General features: G+C 41.2%; 2 protein-coding genes across 2 annotated transcripts in view; both read left to right on the top strand.

The window, feature by feature from the left end:
* The first annotated feature begins 268 nt into the window (after window positions 1-268).
* On the top strand, window positions 269-2,807 carry LOC147819538 (uncharacterized). The gene has a single exon (XM_087172313.1). The coding sequence runs from the start codon at window positions 296-298 to the stop codon at window positions 1,571-1,573; it is 1,278 nt and encodes a 425-aa protein (XP_087028439.1). The 5' UTR covers window positions 269-295; the 3' UTR covers window positions 1,574-2,807.
* Window positions 2,808-21,546: 18,739 nt separating this feature from the next.
* The window catches only part of avpr1aa (arginine vasopressin receptor 1Aa), a 2,477-nt gene continuing 1,078 nt past the window's right edge, over window positions 21,547-22,945 (top strand). The window contains exon 1 of the mRNA XM_023400222.2: window positions 21,547-22,612. Within this exon, the coding sequence (XP_023255990.1) occupies window positions 21,664-22,612 (949 nt within the window). The 5' untranslated portion in view covers window positions 21,547-21,663. The remainder of the gene's footprint in view (window positions 22,613-22,945) is intronic.

Genomic DNA, 22,945 nt, shown 5'->3' with positions numbered 1-22,945 from the left:
ATGCACTTTGTTATTTATTTATTTATTGAAAAGTGCTGTACAAGTCTTTTTCTTATAATAATGTTTGAGATAAACTTTTGCTGTAACTTACATCACATCCAAACTTGAAGTGACTTTATTGAGTTATGCTGAACAGTAGCATGATCACTAAGCATCTCTAAATTTGTGACTCTTTTAGCTTTACTAACATAAAATAAACACTGCTAAATTAAATCTTTGAAAAATGTGCCCAAATGTTTAAATTATATTTTTAGTTATATTATATTTTTTATCTCATTTTAGTTTTCCATAGATAATGGACCAAAGGAACTCACTTGAGCCTTCAGACAGTCAGTCACAGTCCACTGTCCCACTGTCTCCTTCCATTCATGTTCCTCCCAAACTGAGAGATGGTGAGTGTTACCATGTCTTCGTTAGCTACAGCAGCACTGACCACCAGTGGACCCACTCCATCATCAACCAGCTGGAGTCCTATGGCCTGCAGGTCTGCTACCATGATCGTGACTTCACTCCCGGGCGCACCGTGTTGGAGAACATGTCCGAGTGCATCCAGGAGAGCCAGAAGGTGCTGCTGGTTCTCAGCCCGGAGTTTGTGAGGAGCCGCTGGTGTCTCCTGGAGGCCAACATGTCTCTGTTCAGAGACTGTCTGGAGAGGAAACCCATCGTCCCAGTGCTGATGCAGCCAGGAGTCTCAGTTCCTCCTCACCTCTGCCACCTCACTTACCTGGAGGCCACCGACCCTGAATTTATGAATAAGCTGCTCAAAGTGCTCTGCACCCCCAACCAGCAGCTTCAAGGGTCCACTGTGGTGCCCTTCCAGCCTCCTTCTATCTACAACGGGAAAGCCCTGCAGCCTTTGACTGCTGTCAATGATGAGGGACTCAATAAATGGGACTGTGGTCAGTTCAGTGACATGGAGGTGCCAGACCAACTGCGCCTGATCATTGAGGACCAGGAGAAGTACAGAGAGGCTGTGAGGATGATCAACAGTGTCTCTCAAACCAAAGTGTGGCTGCGTCCACTCTGGCTTCGAACACTGATCTACATTGCTGGTGTAATAGTAGTTTTAGTCTTAGCAAGTTTTTGTACATATACAGGTGTATTTGCATTTATGCTTTTGTTCACAGTTGACAACCATGGTGTTTCTGGAACAATGATCCTCACTATTTCTAGTCTCTGCTGTATTCCAATAGGGTTTCTTATTCAGCTTAGTCTCTGGAAGAAAGATGATGAGAAGTATATTGTGAGGGAGATGCAGAAAGCTGTAGGTCAGGCAAACATAATCCTTTCTGAAGAGAAGGTATTAATGGGCTGTCGGTCCAATTCAAAACTCTATGTGGTGTATGTTTCTCTGGATGGTTGCAAACATGAGTTTGCAGAAACATTTTCTGAGCAAGCTGGTGTTGAGGACATGTTTCGAAGAGCAATTATGTACTTCTCATCAGGTTACGCCTCCTGCCTTGCCAAAAGACACTTTCCTTTTGCCCAGTCCAGCTCCACTGGTCACCTGGAGGGAGGGGTGTGTTTCTGTCAGTATGTCTCGCAGCAGCTGAGCAGGGGAGAATGGAAGTAGGGATATGAATGAACTAAAAACTATTACATACCCAATATACGTATGTCAGGTGAATTATCAGTCCCAGAAATATATATAGAATATTATACATTTATAAACATTACCTGTTAATAGCACAACTCACATAGGACACACTCTCTAATTTTATTTGATAAATCAGCATCTCGACTAACATGTGGCACTGAGAGCCATTCAAGGCTCAGTTACTTCATTCACATTATAAGCCCTTCACACACCAGAACAGAGAATGTCTCCCTAACAAACCTAAAATAGTTTACAGTTTCTACTTCCTGATTTCAATTTTGGTTCTTGCTCTTCCACACAGTGAGGTCGTTCTTCACAGATGTGCTTGACTTTACTGTGCCATGAACAGGTGTGAATGTACATTGCTTTGTATAATATGTCGTCCTCTCATTTTTAAAAAGAGAAGTGTGTTTCTCTTTATATGTCTCCCCGCAGTGGAGAACGAAGCGATGGATATACATTTTTTTGGGGGGGGCATTTCTGCTTTATTTCTACAGTGAGCCGCTGTGGTTAGGACTTATTCTTAGCACATGGTACTAGCTCTACCAGGTGAGCTACCAGGGCACCCAGAAATTCTTCAAATTTGGCACGAATATTCATTTGGACTCAAGGATGAACTGATTCGATTTTGGCGGTCAAAGGTCAAAGGTCAAGGACACAGTGACCTCACCAAACATGGTTTTGCCCTTGTGAACGCAATATCTCATGAACTCTTAAAGGGAATCCCTTGTTTTCACTGGGACTCTAGGATGAACTGATTAGATTTTGGTGGTCAAAGGTCAAAGCCAGTATAACTTTAGTGGTTTTGAATAACAATTGATAAAACTGCTAAACTTTTTTTGGTGACAAAAAGGTGAACTGTAAATGCAGGAAAAGCTGTTTACTTTCTGTTAACATTTTCAGGCTGCATGTGAACATGATGATAAGTTTCAGTCACTTTCTAGAAAATGATGGACTTAGAAATGGATGTGTTACTGACTTTGAACTCCTTAGGTTTCAATGAGGAATGCTGAATGTCTGAGGCTCATTAGCAGTAGCGGACGCATTTCCACTTGCCTGAAATACAACCTGAGCTCAGACTGGTTTATCCACCTGTGTTTGGGGGTAAAGGCCTCTGCAAAAGGGATAACATGTACATGTTCATATTCTGCTGTGGTTTCTATTCATGCCCCGAGTCTGAATTGCCAATTTCCAGTATCCACCTGCATAGCCGGCTCCCATGTTATCATGTCTCTTGAGCCATTTAGCAAGTGTGAGTGCATATACAGTTTATCGTGATTGTTAAGGCAAGATGAATTGAATCAGCAGCCTGGTATGATCAACTGGCATATGAATAACAGGTCAGTTTTTTAAGTGAGTTCATGTTGTATCACCATGCATTTTTTGTGTCATTTCTCTACTGTCCAACCCCTAAACCCCTCACTGAAATGGCATTAAAAGATACACGAAAAGCTTAAAATTCATAGACATGACATGCAAAAAGTCCCTAAAAGCGGCGTGCTATTTATACACCATCCCATGATATCATGTGGGAATCTTTTTTAAAGAAATTGGACAACTACAAATTCTGCAGCTGAAAACAAGCTATCCCTTCTAACTGCAGCATGTGTCACCTAAGTTAGTGTCACATTTTACAATGATGATTATGTTTTAACATGTGTTTGATAATATTTTCATGCCATTTAGATTGTTAATTACTTCATTAAAAAATGTAAACATCGGGGCGTCGTGTGGCGTAGTGGTCTAAGCAGGCGCTCCATGTGTAGAGGCTACAGTCCTCGCTGCAGTTGGCCCCGGTTCGAGTCCCGCATCGGACGGCCTTTACTGCATGTCATTCCCCCTCTCTGCCTCCCCATTTCCTGTCTCTCTACTATCCTGTCCAATAAAGGCATAAAAAGCCCAAAAATATATACTTTAAAAAAAAAAAATGTAAACATCAGAGGAACACAATTTGTCTCTCTACACTGTTTATTTAATGGGTGAGTGGAATCCTTGATGGGAGGAGGTCAGGGGGAATGATAATTAGGAGACAATCCGGGGCAATCTCAGAAAAACAGAAAATACTACAATAAATCATTATTAAATAATTCAGTATATTATTGATTAATTTTTGCCCTCAGAAACCCAACAAGCATTATTTGATCTATGGAGCAGGTGCGAGTTTAACTATCTGTTTTTACAATAAGCAATAAGATGTTTGTCAAAGACCAGATGCTATCACATCATTCACAAAATAGCCACTGAAGCAAGCAAGAGTGGTTGAGTGTGTATTCATTAAAACTTTTCTCAAGCAGTGGCAGCAGCCCCATAAATCTGACTAGTTATGTCATTTTCCAATATAAGCCTGGCCTGCGGCTTAAGACAGCCCGAGGTATAAGATTCTCTTATCTGTTGCTCTTTTGACCAAAATGTTGTTGACCTTTCCCACTGAAGCCGCCTTATCAGAAACAAAGACCTGTTTCAGATGAGGGCGCTGCCATGTACCAGAGAACAGGGATCAATATTTGCTGTCCTTTACGACATTCAGTAACGGGATTCAGGATATGAAACAGAGACATATGACACTGTTGCCTGAGGGTTATGTAGCAACAAATCCTAACAAACAGTAAAAAAGAAAAAAAAAGACACTGCTGAGAATATCAACCAGACCAAGATTGCACGTCAGCGGGGGTGATGCCTGGGTCACACTGTACACATTAAATTCTCAATGTGCCTGATGAGAGGCGGAAATGCGCTCTTACTGCTGCAGTTCAATTAAAACCGTATTAGGAAGGATTAAGTGTACATGTCTCAGGTAAAAATAAATAAATAAAAGGTCTCACTGCCATGTAATCATGTTGTGTGCACACATGCTGAATGTGTTGGTGTGCGGGGATAATTGCTAACAGAAGCAACGGTCGTATAACAAGAACAGCCTGACTAACTCTCAACAATGACCCCATGCTGATTTAGCTCAATCACTTCCACTCCTGTCACATCTATTAAAGCTTTATCTCCTCCATATTATAGCATGTATATGTGTCCGTGCGCACGTACAGGTGTGCCTGAGACATAAAATTATTCCCACATCCACAACAAGCTTTTACTGTATTCAAAACACAGCAGTGCAAATGGCTCTTTTCCCCTGTGCAATGAGCCCTGGGTGATGGAAATTGGATATTTTATTCTTTTCTTTCTTTTTAATTAAGCTCTCAAAACCACCTCATACTAGCTACTGTTATACCATGACATGTTTTGAATTTCAACAGAGTTAATTAAAACAATCCTCTGCCACAAGATTTAGTATGGAGAGATGAGAGAAAAAAAAGCAGACTGGAAATAACTCGTTGAACTGATGAAATGATTGAAAAGTGGCTCGTAAAATTTAGCAGTTTCCTCCTCCATAGAGCACAGTGGCTGCAGTCAATTCTTTAAATAATACACCATTGAATTACATTATATTTTTAAAATCAAATTCAGCGCCTGTAGCTGAAAGTTGACAGCTAAACGATGTCAGTGAACAAGCCTATCATTGTACAAATTCAGATTCACTGGCATAGATTTGGGACAACAACAAAAAAAAAAAAATACACACACACATATTATTGTGACCTGTGAATTGTGAAGCCCTGAGTCCTTGAGATGGTCCCCAGAAAAAGAGGGAATCATTTATTTTCACTATAATTCCATCCATAATGACAGAGTGTATGGCTATTTTTTTCATGGGGTTCAAACATTTTCTGTGATAAAAGCAAAAATCTTATCAGATGGGGGACCCTGGGACAACATCTTATCAAACAGGGCTCTGTGGACTAATTTCTGTCTGGTATTCCCAAAGATTTTCAGTCACCAAGGTTACATGGATAGTTGTAAAAGTCAAAAGCTGCTGAACATGCTGAGCTATTTAGAAATGATGAAGCTTCTCGGGTGAATGGTGGTTAACCCTGGTTTGGTTTGGTACAGATTAAAAAACAAAACATTGCATGTTAAATAATGAGAGGTGTTGGCACTGCAGGTGGATTTTGTCACCCTTGGATACAGCCAGGCTACATTAGCTGTTTCTTCTGTTTCCCGTCTTTGTGCTAAGCTAAGGTAATGGGTATAGTTTCATATCTAATGGATAGCTATGAAACTCTCTGCATGGAAGCAAAAAAAAGATATTTTCCAAAACTGTTACCTGTTCCCACAAACAACGGTAGGGCTATCTCCACTCGTATTTCAAGTAAAATTATTACGTCTTTCTTCTCGTTTGTTTGCCTCTTACTCATATGCTTTAGTATCTGGCAATAACACATACAACATAATATAATATAATATAACACCAATTTGTTCCAAATGCATCACCCATATTATATTTAGGTAAATACTGAAAGAGTGTATTGAATAACAGGCTGTGGCATGGACATAAATTGATGTACTAAAGGACAAAGTAAACACAGACACGGGTAAATATATATTATATTAAAATCCAATGAAACAGGTCATGTGTGAAGTAATGAGCTAGGAAAATGATCTAACACCTCTGCTTCAAGTCATCAAGTCGAAATACGCAATCAACTCCTGCATTAATTGTTTATCTCATTCATGATTTCCTCCAGAGAGAAACTCTGCCAACAGCACGTCATGCAGCATGTGGGCAGTGACATACTACAGCTAATCCACAGAGATGTATGCATCAATGTGACAAGAGTTTTGTTTTGTTTGTCTGACAAAGAATAACTAACAGCCAGATGTCATGAGGACTGATTGCTTTTGGGAGCGTAAAGTTGTTGCTTTTCACTGGATAACAGTCAATCCCCATGACTCCAGACACGTGAACATAAACAGCAATCATGTATTGGCATGACAATTATGTGTACTTTGGAAAATTACAATGTAAAAAGTGAGTGTTTTTGCTGGGGAAAATAGATTAGATTAGTCAGCACAAGGAGCCACACAGCTGACTTGTCTGACCTTCGATTAAGTCGAAAGCACGTTGTCTAACGTCAGGAATGTGAGTCCTGGACTAAAATCATCTGAAATCCCACTGTTTTATCTGAACAAAGCAACACACAAGTTTCAGTCAGTTTATTATTTACTAGGATTGCAACATAGCATGTTTATATTGTCAAGTGTGGATTTGGAGGGAACTTTGTCAAGTGTGAGAAAGCTGCTCAAGTAAATGTCTTGGCTTGGAGTTTTACCTGAAAGACTTCCTTAAAAACTGAGGCCATGGAGTATAAAGGTCACATGTGGGTGGGCTGGACTTGCGGCATGGCTGAGAGCGGTGACTGCATTGTTGTGACATCACAAAGTTACGGATGTCCTGATGGCTCGTTTTAGGACTCAGTTTCTGTTGAGAGCGAAGGTCGGACACAGAAATTCAAGAATCAGTCGGACAGTGCCCGGTGCTAAAATAGATCTTCATCATGGCAACAGTTACCCACAGAAGCATTTCCTCTTTAGGGATTTTGCCTACAATGTGCAGTATGACACCAGTTCAGTAAATCATTCATGTGCCACAGTGTCACATATATGAACAGTAACAAATCAAATTCCAGGTGCATTTTTATCAATCAATTTCTTAAATTAGCCATTGCTGGTGTTCTGGCTTGCAATCTAATGGATTAGAAAAAAATGGTCTGAGGCCAAACTTACTTGAAGTTTCAGACATAAAACAAACAACAACACAATAATAATAATAAATATGCCACAAAATTTGAATTAAAAAGACATGCTGCATTTCTAAAACAAATCAACTGCTGCATTGATTTTGACCGGTCTGTTTTTTTAATCTGTCCCCTAACTTTATGGAAGTGCAGTAACAGGTTAACCAAAGGTGGAAATATTAATGAGCCAAGGGCCAAAAACTGTGATAGAAATACCCCTCAACAGTTCAGTGACAGCAACGCCGTTAAATAAGCTATTTAAATCTATAGATATCTATAGACATACAGTATATATGTGTGTATATTTTATTTCAATCAATGTATCTGTCTGTAGAAATACAGGTGCAGATCCACAATTTACAACGTGCTCAGTTCTGCCTCCATGCCATGTTGTTTGGGTCTGGAATGTCGAGACAAACATGATAAAAGGCCTCCAGAAGAAACACATCCTGTCGGCTGAGACAAGACAAGGAGCCACTCCATGTCAGCTCTGTTGAAGTGGAGCTGTCTGTGTCGGCATGATAGGCAAAGGGGAAGCTTAGTGCCAGCAGCCAGATTGTGTTTGAATTGCATACATTTAAAATTTGGCAAGCTTATTTTTGAACCACAGAATACTAGCAATAATAATGCATTAGTTCAATAAATTAGCCTGGATTTCTGATTTGAGCTGAATCCACGACCATGATATTGCCTGGGTGTAAAGAGTCCACAAAGGACGGCGCATTGACTGCTTGTGTACCCATGTATGAAGGTTCTCAGGTCAGGTTGAGCGTGTTTGCTTAAATGGTATCTATAGCATGCCTATCTGCATTACATAAATCTTCATCATCATCATCATCATCATCATATATAATGTGCACTGTGACACTTGGGTCAACAATATAAGGGTTAAGCCAACAACATATATCAAACCTGATACTGAGCAGAGGTTTGACCAGATACAAGCTAAACGGACAAACCAAACCTAATCCCCCCCCCCCCCTTTAAAAAAATAAATCTCTTATCAGCAGACAGCCTTGTGACATCGCCTGCAAGACCCTGAAAGAAAACCACGCTGAGAGGAGAGAGAGAAGGACGGTAGAGCTCAGAGTCCTGTCTAGACCCTTCAGTCAACACTGGGGAGCTGGTCCGTGCAGTGACAGATGTATTCCTCACTGGCAGTGAGCTCATGCAAAAGCACACCTTGTAATGCTCAGTCAATGGTGACTTTAATCTGAAAGAATGGGCACCTTTCAGCATTTGCAAGATATCAACATTGCATGTGCAAGACACACAAGCCAAAAAGAAAAAACATTTTTATATCAAATTATACTGTACATAGAGATTAAAAAGTAGGCAGGATGAGATGATAACATCACTCCTCCGGCTTCCTGATCGAATGTAAGTGCTTCAAATCTATTTAATTTATCATTTTTCCACCTCAGGAGAAAGCAGCATTCATAGCTCACACAGATTTATGGTGCTATCTGATCATGACTCAGACAGATCCTTGATGAACCCTTTAGATTTAATTTAACAGTTGCCGAGCTGGAGGGGCCCACCATTTTGCGACTCTTAAACCACTCACAGACACTTGGTAAGTAGGGGTTACACAGACAATATATCAGTAGCGATGGGTTCACTTAGTACCTGTTACACAGATTTATCAGCAGCTAATAAACATTTAGGTGGTTCAAAATAAGCAGAGTAGATATCATAGAATCTCGGGTTTCATGTAAAGTTGTTATTGCAAAGGTTATGGGTCTGTTTAATGTGTTCTTAGAAAAGGTTTAAAAGCAGCAAGAACAGGAGTCACATGGAGAGATAAGGTCAAAGAAAAATATATTTCCTGTAATAATTATCCATTTTTTTAAGCGTACCCTGACCACTTAGTAATCAAGAATTCATTAGAGATTGTTTTTCTTCTGCTGTCCTTCTACTTTATGAGCTCTCCCACAAGATCAAGTCTTCGCACGGTCCCACAGAGCAGCTTACCATTTGGCATGACACGCATCTCATCAGCTTTTCATTATCATTTTTTGGGAATCTCCAGGCACACAATGTCAAGGGGCCAAATGGCAACCACGGCTCACAGGCTACAGTCTGCAGGAATAATTTTGGCAAGGATCAGTGCGGTGGTGAGACGGAGCGAAGGAGAGAAATTTTCAAACTCCCCTGGCAGTCTCTGAAATGCCTACTGATCCAGCAGTGAGCCAAGCTGCTGCAGATCTAAATGGCAGACACTACAAAGGAACAACTCCATCAGAGATCCCACATATTTTCTCTGATAGCCGAGGCCTGTGGCGTGAGACAAAGCAATAACGTTAAAGCTGCTGGGCTGAGGTAATGTCGTGCCTGCTCGAGACGGCTCAGAGGACTTCAGTGTGGTTACCTGGCAAATCACCAATCTTCATCTTGACTCAGAGAGCTGAATCTGTCTTGAATTTCACTGTCTCAGTCCTATCTACTCTCACACTGAACGGCCACCTCATGTTGAGGGGAAAAAAGAAAATTGGTGTAGAAAACAGAAAAAAAAAAAGAAAAGGTTGGTTCTTGTCTGGTTTTTCCTTGTGTCGGCATCTCTGCTGGCAGAGAACAAGGATGTGAAAGTGCAAAAATAAACTGTGCATGTAGTGATCTCTTTATTCAGCAGATTTCATGTGACACCAATGACATTGTGAGCATGTTACCATTCTGATTTTAGCATTTAGCCAGAGCCTCACAGAGCAGCTAGCATAGCTGTAGACTGTAGCCGCTTTTTTGCAGCGATCCTGCAACATTGTTATTAAGAGGACTCCTCATTGTGCTGGTTTTGGTTGTTTACACAGCACCAAACAAAGCGGGAATATTGCCGTCCCTGTGTGTGGTTTAAGCTAGCTCTCCCTTTTACACAGCCATCGATCCCACTCTGTAACTACTTCACAACAACAATGCCCCAACCCCAACTTGACAATAACACTGCCCCCCCACCCCCACCTATTCCGCATTCATACCTTTTAATTAATAAAGGTACAACATTTCTGCCTTGCCAGAGCTTCTTAGTCATGTTATCCCACTAACTTATTCCTCCTAAGGGCATGATGATATTCCCTAACAGTGCTGTGTGCATGTTGCTTCTTATTTTTCTCTGAGGACAATGTTGAGTGTGAATATGAAGCAGTTTCCTCTGTGAACCGGATCTCGGGGTCATCTTTGACGGAAAGCAGAGTCACTGGGGGCACAGTGGCTGTTTTTTCATTCCCTTAGACCAGCCTGGGTCCAGTCAACCTCTCACCAGCATGTTTACAATTTCACAGAAATCACTGCTCTGCTTTGTATTCTGCATTGGAAAGCACGTCTGAGTATAAATCAGTAGTTCAATACAGAAACCGTATTAGTCTTGTGTTTACTGGCAGAAGAAAAGCGCCATTACTGGTCAGGAACTCTGTAGGCTGAAGACTTGTCTTTGCTCCAGAATACAGTCCGATCACTGAATGTTACAGGCCAGTGAGGTACAGGCTTGTGATATTTAAAATCAAATCAGATTCCAAATTTAAATTGTGGTTAACAGCTGAGCCAGTGAATTAAAGCAACTCATCACCGAGCTCTAACAGAGTCATCAAAGGTCCTGTGGGTGTTTTTCAACTTATGGGCTGCTGAAATTCAACTGTCTCATCTGTTGAACAGATGTATAAAGACCAAATGAGGATAACTTCAGTCACTCAGTGGATTGTTTTTCTCTTTTGCTTTTGGAAAGACTGTAGAAAAACACAAGCATAGTGTCTGTGTCAACATCACACATTTTCTCTTTTTTCTAAGTTTTTTATTTGGGACATTTTTTGACTTTATTCTAATTGCATAGTGAAAGACAGACAGGAAAGTCAGGGGGAGAGAGAGGGGATGACATGCAGCAAAGGGCCGAACCCATCTCCAGTGTGGTGCGGACTAAGCCCATGTTGTACGCACGCAATAAGGTGAGCCACCAAGGACTTTGAGAGGCAGGTTGGTGAGCGTGTGCTTGCCACAAACCGGCATGCACCGAAGTCTCGCCTCCACACACGCCCCACCTCTTTGCCCACTTTTGGATTAGCCGGGAGTTAGGCGGAGTCAGGCGCTGCCAAGTCGGTGACGGCGAAGCAGCCCACTCACAGAGGCCACATCCATCTCTATATACAGTCTATGCTGGAAAAATTTCCTTATGAGTGTAAAGGAACATTCATTTGGCTTTTACATGTAGCTGGCGGTTGTTGGTGAGGTGATACATTTTTCAGGGGGCTCATCTATCCAGAAAAATCTGCAATGGAAGTTTAGCCCTAAGATATTGTATATAACACTTGTGGTGTGAGTGAGGATATTCTCTTTCTTACCAGGAGGCTACAATCCTGCCGTGGTCACCAAAAAATAAAAACAACCCAGTTAACATTTCCGAAAGTCAACAACTCCACATAGGACTCCTCCAGCTTTTGACAACATCTTTCACAGTATTCAAGCCATGATTTGTTCCATATGAGCTGAACTTCATGTATATATAAACTCTCGTGTATGAACATTTTGTTGCTACACACATCCAGTCTAATATTTACCTCAGCTTGCATGGATGGCGTGCGGTTGACAACACAGTGAGTTAATCACACACAGTAAGAGAGAGGAGAAAAGAGAACGAGGGCTGTAATTGGGTAAAAGGCCAAGCTGGAGTACTTCATGTGCCATTAGCAGAGAAGTGGCCCCAAACCCACACACGTCTATTTCTATTTGCCCCTCAGCCCTCTCAACAGGGCATCAACAGGGAAGGATATAAGTCACCAGCACCGTTTGAGTCTGTGTAACATGGAAATAAAATAAAGCAGAAATGTAAAATCTCATTTAGCTTTAGAGTCAGAGTGGAATTACAAGCATCCTGTTTTGAGTAGCACAGTCCACGATACTTGAAATTTGTAACTGAGGCCGCCAACTAAATGTACACAAATACTATAACTTATGTTTTATGGTGACAGGTCATATTTTTGCTGGGTTATATTGCTGCAGAATTTTTTTCACTGCTTTTACAAATGTATAGATTTATAGGCTCATTACAGTGGCCAGAGATTTATTTCACCTCCTGGCCTTTGGAATCTGTCAAAGACCCAGTTACTGAATAACCTCAAGAACCGCATGCAGGGGTGTCTGAAAGAAAATAATCACCAGTCCCCTATGCCCTGACTTCTGGGGTCACTATTTTGTTCTGTCCTGGCCTGAACCCAAATTTTCCTGGTTTTCCTCTGAGCTGCCGCAGACTGAAGGCAGGAAGCTACTGTATGTCACCAGAGAGAGAGAGATGGGATTCAGTTTAGACTGAAGCTGAAATTTACCTAAGCCGCGTTTCGACCAAAAAGTTTTCTTCAGGAACTAAAAGGTTCCTGTGGACCATTGTTGTCTGCGTTTCCACCGCAGCCTAAAGTCCCGGGAAGATTATGTTAAATTATTACTTGACATGACATTATTCACAGCACTTTGAGGACATAACATAAATGAAAATACGGGATAAACTGTGTCCCATATTCATTCAATACTGGACGCAGCATTTTATTTTCAAATACAGGACAATTCCATATTATACGTGACGGGTGGTGATCCTAGCCACTCCAGTTGTTGTGGTCCTTTATTTTCTTGAATTCCTGTTTCAGTTTTTTAACCTTCTCCCTCGGTGTGGAAAATGTGTTCGCTCGCTCAGTCCCTTCGGACTTTTGAACATGGTGGGTGAAATAAAATGCAGCGAGTATTCGACCAGTCAGAAATGTTCAGCACTGCTGACCACAGCCCCCAAAGTTACTGAACCTTTGGAAAGTACCACCCCCCGACGAGGTACTTTTTTGGGAGTCGATCAATTGCCCCGAAACTAAATTTAGACCTTGGTTCCTGCGGTGGAAACGCACATAGTTCCTCAAAAGGTTCCTGGTTCCTGGGGAAAGTTCCTGCGGTGGAAACGCGGCTTTAATGGTAACATATGTTATTTCTATGGAGGCTGGCCAAAACAAAGATAAGATAATAGAGAAAATGGTATTGTTATTTAATTTCTATTTTCCCAATTTTTATAAAAACATTACTTCCTGCAGCACTTGAATTAAAAGTTAATTGAAACCACCGCTGATGTCTGCACTGGTGTTACAACAATGTACACCACAGTGTGTGTGTGTGTACTTTAATTGTGTGGGATGCATGGACCCATCTGTATTCTAAAGATAGTGATGGTGAGAATGTAAACAAAGGCAGAGATGTTTTATGAAGCTTCATCCCAAATCTATTTTTATTTATCAAACATACAACCGCATAGGCTTAAAATGTGGCTGAATGTATGTGTCTTTCATTAATAAATTAATGAATCCCTTCAGGCAAAAACATTTTCACTTAGTCATAGACAACAGCAAACATGTTTCGAGGAGCGAGGAGGTGACAGGATAAGAATATTTAAATTATAAAACAACAACAATTTGCTATTTAGACATTTTTTTTATATATATAAATCTACTCCACAGTCCAGTTGCCTCCGTGCTAAATTAATGGAGGGGATCAGAGCAAGACCTTGATTCTCCCCCAGAGGGTTGATGTTATTGGGTCACAGTGTGCGGATTCAAAGAAACTGCAGTGAGAACATTGCCGTCTACTCTCCTGATAGATGATGAGTCGTGTCGATGCCTTCGAGTTTCCCATAAGATCTTGATTGCAGGACGCTCATGCACACAAGCGCACAAGCACACACACACACACACACACACACACACACACAGGAACCACCACATGCGTGCACATCTGCACCAAAATCTCACCCACACACGCTTGTAGAATTTCCACTCGGCTAATCTATCTTCATATAAATAACCCAGCTTTGCTTTTGCTGTTTATGTTGGAACTGAAGTTTCTCATCAGTGGTGCATGCATATCCCTTTTCAAAAGCCTCACATCAAGTGCTCGATGCAGGGTTTTCTAACACGGATCATAACCACGATTGCAAAATTACGCAATCGGGAAAAGACTGTGAGGCCTCAGGTTGTTGCTGAATTTTTTTTCTCAAATTTAGCTTCAAAGATCAAGGTTTTGCTTGTTCCCCTTTGGATGATGTCAGAGTCTCTTTGTTCAAGGAAGACCTCTCAGTCTTCAAACAGCTTCGTTTTTTTTGACTGATACTGACAGCGGCAGCGGTTTCAAAGCATTTTCCAGGGAAATATATTGGTAGTTTCATTCACGCAGAGAAACAACGTGATCGTGCCTCAAAACAGATGTTCATGAAGATAAAAGTGCAAATGACCCCACAGCCACACAAAACGCTCTCTTATACTGTCTATTGTATTAACTGTGGCTGTGGGTCAAGTACAGTATATCAGGCAATTAATCAGACACACTCGAACGTGCAATCAATCTAGATTACTGATATGTCTTTATTATGACAGTGAATCAGATTAAGTACTTGAGTTTGCCACATGGGTGATGCCCTTGTGAACTACATCTGACATAAGATAAACCTTTTGGAGAGAGGGCTATATATACATGTGTAATGTGAACACACTCCACAGTTTGGTAATGTTTCATGTCTTGTTTCCTCTCTGTCTCTTCAGCAGCCTTGGCCACATTTTCCAATTAGTATTTAAATAGAAAATACAGACTTGACAGGCACAGTAGTGATTCTGTTTTTCCTTTAAGACTAAGATTAAGTTTTGCTTTGCTATTTTTATTTCATATACCAGATTTCTTATAGGGCATGTTGAAGAAAATTCACTCAAGTCCTTAGTTTGAAGTTTGCTGTAGAGAAGTAAGTTTAATGGTACCCCAGGATACGGTGAGCCAGCTGATACAGAGCGGGTCTGAGGCAGTAGACTGACCCCGAGTGTAGGGCAGGGGGACAGTTATACAGTGAAAGACAAAGGATGGACAACTGTATTTGCATATACCTGGGGTTACAGACATTTGGTCAGACAGGAAAGGAAGTTATAACAAAAGGTAATGTTTATCAGAGGTCTTGTAGTGTAGCACCTAGGTTCAAGTTATCAGGGGGTAGGAGGGGGTCTTGGGCTGTATCAGCATATCCATAAGGAGGGGGTCTTGGGCTGTATCAGCATATCCATAGTTGAGCCAGGAAGGGCCCTTAGACTAGATCAGCATATGTATGGATAGGGCAGACAGGGCCCCTAGACTGAATCAACATATGGACAGGTAAGATGTTGTTAAGACAATGAAGCGTTGGTGATGTAAGAGGGAAGAGGTAGACAGAAGGTATAGGGTTATTTCTAGGTGCCAGCCAGTTTACATTACAGGATGTGTATTTTCTTCCTCAGGCATCATCCAGTTTTTAATGTCAGTCTCATAATGCCGCGTTCAGTGTCAGAAGCAGAAATATTTAATGGCTGCAGTGCTGACTTTTTATTTAAGGCCTCGGAAACAGACTTACAACCGCTTGTGTCCCCATCAATCTTTAACTCCCTGAGAGATCTACTGAAGATCGATGAGATCACACACAATTTGCCTACAAGTACCACAGGTTAAAGGGTGATATTTGTAAGTTTTGCTATTGCTGTATAGCCAACTTTAGCATTAACAGCTGTTTACTTACTATTCTAGAAGAAACACTGCTATTTCAATGCCAATTTAATTTCTGTTCTCTCTATCACAGACTCTATCTAGCACGCTAACCAGCTAGCACTGGCCCATCCCGTCACTCCCCTGAAGACGTATCGCTCTTCAGAGGGCATATTATAACCTCTTGTAAACATAACAATGGCCGGAGCTCTTGTCAAGCCACAGTCACCTGCTCTCGGCAAAAAAACATGTTTTTCAACAGAGAAATTAACAAATAGCCCCTTTAAGACAGTGGCAGGGAAGTGAAGAGCCACATGTCACCTGTTATATCTCAACCAGTCTGTATATTCTAGGAAACATGCTGAAGAAAAAAACAAAACAAAACAAAACAAAACAACAAAAAAAACACACATAAATACATACAATTAACACCAGTGATTAAAGGACATTTATGATATACACATGGGTGACAAATTACAGAATAGACCAACATTAAGTGTTTTAGTAAGGTGTTGGACCACCACAGTTCTCCAGAACAAGTTCAATCTGTCCTGGCATAGATTCTCCAAGTGAGGAGGGGACATTATTCCATGCTCATTAAGTGTTTTGATGGTAGTGATGGGTGGTGAACACCACCTAACAGTAGATCTCCCACTGGTGTTCAGCTGGAATGAGTTCCTGTGGCCGTGAAGGCCAAAGCATAAGATTTTCATCTGTTTAAAGCTGTGCATGAAAGCATCTGCATTTTTTATGTTAATTGAGGATTTGTCATCTGTCTTTATTTTATACACATTTATTTGATTATATAATAATAATAATTATTATTATTATTATTATTATTAAATTGCAAATCATTAAGAGATTACTTTGGAAAAATGCAAATAAAAGAAGTTTACAAAAATACTGCATATCAATATTGTGTCCTGTGTATTAGATATTATAGCCCTCTCATAAAGCAATGGATTGTGCAAGAAACCAAAATGCATTGAAATGTGAGGTTAATGGCCCAGGTTTGCATGAGATCATGATCATGATCCTATCAGGCTCTCATGTCCACATGAGAGCGGAGCAGTTGTTCATTAAGCGGGACAAGTGGATCCGAAGTCCGCCTCCAGCTGAGGAAAATGGTCTCTAACATCTGAATGGCTCATTGAGAAAGTAGGAACTTTTAGGTTCAGCCTGGCTATTTTTGTATCTATAACTCTGAAAGAAAGAAAAAAAACTCCCATATTTTCTTTTTCTGTGGATTAATGAGTGATTTCATATCAAAGTAACAATATTACCATTCACAATAATGTGATAAGACCCGCTGAAAGGTTCCCATTACACACTGTTAATTTCTCCTGCGATATAGGATCACATCTCAGTTGGTTTTATGTTAAGAAGGTTGGAAAACAAAATGACAATATCGTTACCTTGTTATGAAAAGAGAATAAAATGACGGCTATAGTGAAATGACTTGCATTAAATTGCAGTAGAAAGACCAAATGGCAACTCTGTCAGGTCTTTGTAAGTTCATACAGCAAGTGGACACAAACGTCTAACAATAGCAAATATTAAGTGAAGGATTTTCACTTTTAGATGTACATTTTTTCTACACTGACCTCAGATACAAACAGCATTGTGTGACAGAAGGTTTGATTCAGTTCTGTGTTCATATTTGAAGGTTTAGTTCAGTATAGTGTGTTTTGTGATTTAGTGTGTGTCTGTTTAGCTTGTCCATGAGCTTGTGATCACATTGAAATGGTTTTAAACTGTCCTCATTTCAATATGAAGGACCCAAACATTACAACATACCACCTGGCTGCAGAGATTTGCTCCTATTCAGCCACAAGAGCATCAGTGAGGTCAGCAGCTGGTGTTGGGTGAGAAAGGCCTAGTGGCTTGAAGGTGGAGGCTGAGGTTGAAGTCAGGGCTCTGTGCAAGCCAGTCAAGTACTTCCACTCCAAATTTGGAAAATCATTTATTCATGGAGCTTGCTGTGTTCATAAGCATTATCATGTCACTCGGAGACTGTCCTGTAAGAATCAAGTCCATAGGCCGGCTTATTACGACCCACAGTTACCTCTTCAATATCCTTTTCAAATGCTTCACCCTTCACCCTTTAGGTCCACAAATATGTATTAGTAGTTTCTTTCATTTTTCTAAAAGAAACTACTACTACTATACACTGAAGTAAATTAAAAACTGTTGCATACGTCCGTGCGCTCTGTTCTATTCTTGGTTCAACTGTGGTCTTTGAGGGCCAGTACTGTCTTTCAAATTCAAACATACAAGAGCAGCTGCACTGAGGTTTTCATTATATCATCTTCATAGATCCAGGTTGCATAACTCATGCGTACTTGGTACGGATTTTCACGATTATAAACCTGAATGCGGTGTTTACCCAATGCCAAAGGAGAACATGCAAACCCACATATATGAACTTACATAATCAGTGTATTACAGGCAGCCTCTGCAGAGGTCCTGTTCCTCCTCATAACTTTAGCCATAAAGCAGACAGATAATTAAATGTTTTGTTTGACGTGATCTTCGTAGGACTCCAGTCGTCCAGGAGACAAACAGATGTGTACTGTACTTTTATGAATACTGTATAAAGAAATACAGAGATAACTCTCTCTGCATCAGGAGGTGCAGGCCACTGACCTTCACAGTTTCTTTTTAGACTTTTTCTTTTTTAACAAACATGTTTTCCAGTACTCCATCTGGATGTCAGTCTATTTCAAAGACACAGCATATATCACATAAGGAAAGACATGAACTGAAGGGTATTCATTAGGTGTCAAAGATACAAGCCAGACAGAGAAAGGAAAGCATTCATAGTATGCAGTTTGTTAAGAGCGGACATTCTTCTCGTGCCTCAGCTTACATATAGCAGTGACATAAACAATATATAAAGTCCTCAAATGTAATGTTCAAGTTTTAGAAACTGTTCTGAATTTCATTCTCATTCTTGATGATATATTCCATCAACTGGAGGAATGAGAGAAAATGTATTCTACTTCTGTGCCCACACAGTAAATTAGCAATTAATGAGATCTGAGGAGCAACTGTCAAGGTAAAAATTAAAAAGTGCGATGAAGATGTTCTGATATTCACAGAGCCTTCCTGATAACAAATTTAAGTCGTGCAAGAAAGACCTTCTGTATTATAAAAGAAAAATCTCCATAACACGATTTTACATCCCAGAGGACAAAAAAGAAAAAAAAACTCCAATGTTCCCAGAGAGACTGAGCAGCTCTTACAAAACCTTAAGTCTGTGAGTAAAAGGGGACACATCACGGAAATGATTCAGACTGACTGTTCCAGCTACTGGAGACACAACATGCATTCCCATGATTCCCGGGCCCAGACACACGATTCACAACTGAGGATGGGCGAACAGAGTCTTCATGTTCTGAAGCCACTGATGAAACAAACCAAGCCTGGAGCTGTAATAACAGCACAAGACGTCTCCGGTGAACATCTTCAAAAACAGGAGATGAGAGTAAACGTAGTTCAGTCCAGCGTGAAGGGAGACATCCGCTCTTCTGTCCTTGCCCCCCCCCCCCGACCCCCCAAGAATAAATGACTGTAACAAAGTGGATTGGGAGTAGAAAATCAAGACACATAACAGGGCTCCCATGGGAGGAGATTGGTTAGCTAGTCAAGGCCCAAGGCATTAGAAATTTCCCTTTCTGTGGTTCTGATATGAACATTAGCAGAGACTGACACAGGGATAATTGAGAAAACTTCATTATAGCTCAGAGCCAGTTCAACCAACCAGCAGGAAATTTTTAGGAAGCGGGCCCTAGTTTGCACCGCTCACTGCAAGGGCCATCGGAAATGAAACACAGCACATCTGGACGGTGAATGCAATGTGAACACAATAAAGATAACTATCCTCACTATCAGCACATGGGTCAGATGACCTGAATAGCAGCAAGATACCCACGGCCAGTCGGCCACCGTGTGCTTTCGCAATGGAAACTCTAATAAGCAATTGACATTGTTACAGGTCACCTGGAAACTGAGGCGGTGTCACTAAAGATGCTGAGGCAGAGAACTGCAAGTCAAGTGTGCAAGAGCGGAGACTGGAGGGATGTTCTAACCAGGGCAGATGCGAGAGAGAGAGACGGAGGAAACACAGCGGAAGATGCAGGATAGTTAGTGATGTCAAGTTAAAATGTTCAATGTTAAACACGGAAACATGTTTTGCTTTTGTTAATTGACTTGAACGTTTGACCTTCGCTGTGCGGAATGATGTATGCTGTTTGACACTGGAAGGCCGTTTTCACATTCATCTGCTAATGGGGGAAATTGTCTCCGTGCTGATGGACTCACTGAAGTGCTTATCTTCAATCAGAGTCTCGATGACGTGCAAATCGACATGATTTTGAGCCAGTTGCAGTCCAACACAATAAAGTTACATAAGTGTGATGTGGAAACTTGAAATCTCTAGCAAACAAACACTGAGAATGGAGTTTTTAGTGAACTTTTGAAACAAAGATTTGTTGCATGTCAGTGGATTCTGTTTTTTATTTGACTCTGAGATTTTCTGCTTCCACAGCAATACGATCAGGGTCAAAGGAATCTTTTTTTTTTTATTTGTGGTACTCGAAGCACTGAAAAGTTACATTTAAAAAAGAAGAACAGTTTTCATAAGGACTCATGTCTTCCTTTTGAAACAGTTAAAAACTGTAGACAGTGACAATAACGGAGACATTTTATTTTGGAAAGACATGTTACTAATGAATATTTTAAATGTGATCCTCAATGCTGTGAGCACTGCTGACCAAACTCTGTCCACTTCCATTGTAGCGGAGAGGATGCTGAAACCTGAGAGGTGGATATCTGAAAACCAAAACTGCATGGCCAGAAGTAAATGAGAAGAAAAATCCTGTGAACAATAAATTTGCTAAAAATATGTTTGTTGTTCGTAAAGACTCTCAAATTCCATTTTATGCAATTAAATTTAATGCTAAAAGTGAGATTGGTTAGAGACAAAAACAATAAAACTGGCAGAACCACATGGCACATCAGGCTAGTTCCCTGCAGCTTGACCGTGCCACAGTTTGAAACGTGACTTCAAATAGGAAACACTGAACCAACCTGAATAAATCAAGCCGCGTGATTCTTCCAGCAAACCACTTCAGATAAACAGGTTTATACAATTCATCACTGCCTGTCAGAGGCCTCACTCTGCTGAGGTGAAGGCAAATAACATTCCTGTGTGTTGGTCAATGCATTGCTATTGAAGTAAATGCAGGTCATTAAATCAAAAGCCACATTAGAAAAAAAAAATGTTTTCCGTTCGTGAACAACAAAGTGATGCCACTGAATTCAACCAGCATTTGACTGGAAACATTGTAAAGTGTGACTATTGCTTTAACTATTTATGAGCTGCTCGTTCGGACTGCGTGTTGCTCAACTTACTCCCTTGGAAATTTTGCAATTGTTTTTGTTTTGAGTGACTTTTTCAATCCACACATATGTGCTTTCTCAACATGTGGTCCGAGCTATGAGTGGGAGAAACTGTCGATGTGGTGGTTACGTACACAGTAGGGAAGGGCTTGACTGTGCACTGCAAAAAATACTTATCCTATAAGGTTCTAATGTGGGAGCAATCTCAAGAAAATGTATCTTCAAAAAAGAATTAATTGGTACTGAAAACTTCAAAATGTAATTTTGTTTGTTAATTGAAAACTTTGAGGAGAAATCAGTGTCAGGGCTCATGCCAGCGCCAAATATATATTTTTTTTTTTGCAGTGTATTCACTTTACGCACACGCTGTCTGAAATTTGATTCGAGTTTAAAAAACCCCGACAGCAGCCACAAGTCAGAGAGCAGCGGGCTCCTCTCTGAGAGCATCAGGTAGCTCCTTATACGGATTGGAGAGGCACTTCACAGCCCCTCTGGCACTGTATCTGCTAGGGCGCACAGAGGGGCAGTGCCATGCACACTCCTGATTACGCGCTGCTGCTGAGCGGGGGGAACCTGTCTTTGGTCTTCGGTCCCACTCGTGACCTAACGATGGGAACTCCTGGGAACAGCACCGTCCACCCGAACGGATCCGATCCGTTTGCGAGAAACGAGGAGGTGGCCCAAATCGAGATCATGGTCCTGAGCATCACCTTCGTGGTCGCTGTGATTGGGAACGTGAGCGTCCTGCTGGCGATGTACAACACCAAGAAGAAGATGTCGCGGATGCACCTTTTCATCAAACACCTCAGCCTGGCTGACCTGGTGGTCGCCTTCTTCCAGGTGCTGCCGCAGCTCTGCTGGGAGATCACGTTCCGCTTCTACGGTCCAGACTTTCTTTGCAGGATTGTGAAGCACCTCCAGGTGATGGGGATGTTTGCGTCCACCTACATGATGGTGATGATGACTCTGGACCGTTACATAGCCATCTGCCACCCGCTGAAAACCCTCCAGCAGCCCACCCAGCGCTCCTACATCATGATCATCTCCACGTGGATGTGCAGCTTGCTGCTCAGCACGCCGCAGTACTTCATCTTCTCCCTGAGCGAGATCAAGAACGGCTCGGAAGTCTACGATTGCTGGGCGCACTTCATCGAGCCATGGGGCGCCAAGGCGTACATCACCTGGATAACCGTGGGCATCTTCCTCTTGCCCGTGGTAATTCTTGTCACGTGCTACGGCTTCATCTGCCACAGCATATGGAAAAATATCAAATACAAGAAAAGGAAAACGACTGCTGGTGCTGCGAGCAAGAACGGGCTGATTGGGAAGAATTCAGTCAGCAGCGTCACAACTATATCAAGAGCCAAACTGAGGACTGTTAAAATGACTTTTGTCATAGTTCTGGCTTACATTGTTTGCTGGGCGCCGTTTTTCATAGTGCAGATGTGGTCCGTGTGGGATGAGAACTTCCAGTGGGTTGGTGAGTGCTGAAGAAATGAATCTAGAAATGTATTAATCATGACTTAATGTAAAACACTTCTAGCTGTAGGAACCGTGTGATATAAAACCACAGATCAGCACTGTGTTCGCTTGTGCGCCCGCAGTGCGCAGATCCAAGTGCGCACAGACTTTACGCACGGATTTATTCTGGCATACAAAAAAATAATAATATAAGTGGAAGGTACATTTGAATAAAACTTAAATTATTATAATTATTTAGACAAGTTTTTTTGTCCACGAGCCTCTCCATATATTTGAAAAAGCAGAGTGGACTGCTGTGAGCCTTCCAAGATTAAAGTTCCTTGTTCAACGT

Source organism: Seriola lalandi, unplaced genomic scaffold, assembly GCF_002814215.2.
Source record: "Seriola lalandi dorsalis isolate HSWRI2012SDOR001 ecotype SW California unplaced genomic scaffold, Sedor1 jcf7180002052274, whole genome shotgun sequence".
Taxonomy (NCBI): Eukaryota; Metazoa; Chordata; class Actinopteri; order Carangiformes; family Carangidae; genus Seriola; species Seriola lalandi.
The sequence above is the reverse complement of the archived record's forward strand: the minus strand, read 5'-3'. Positions and strand labels throughout refer to the sequence as shown.

Excerpts from the sequence above, each read along its gene's own strand:
- LOC147819538 (XM_087172313.1), top strand. The coding sequence starts at position 296 with ATGGACCAAAGGAACTCACTTGAGCCTTCAGACAGTCAGTCACAGTCC.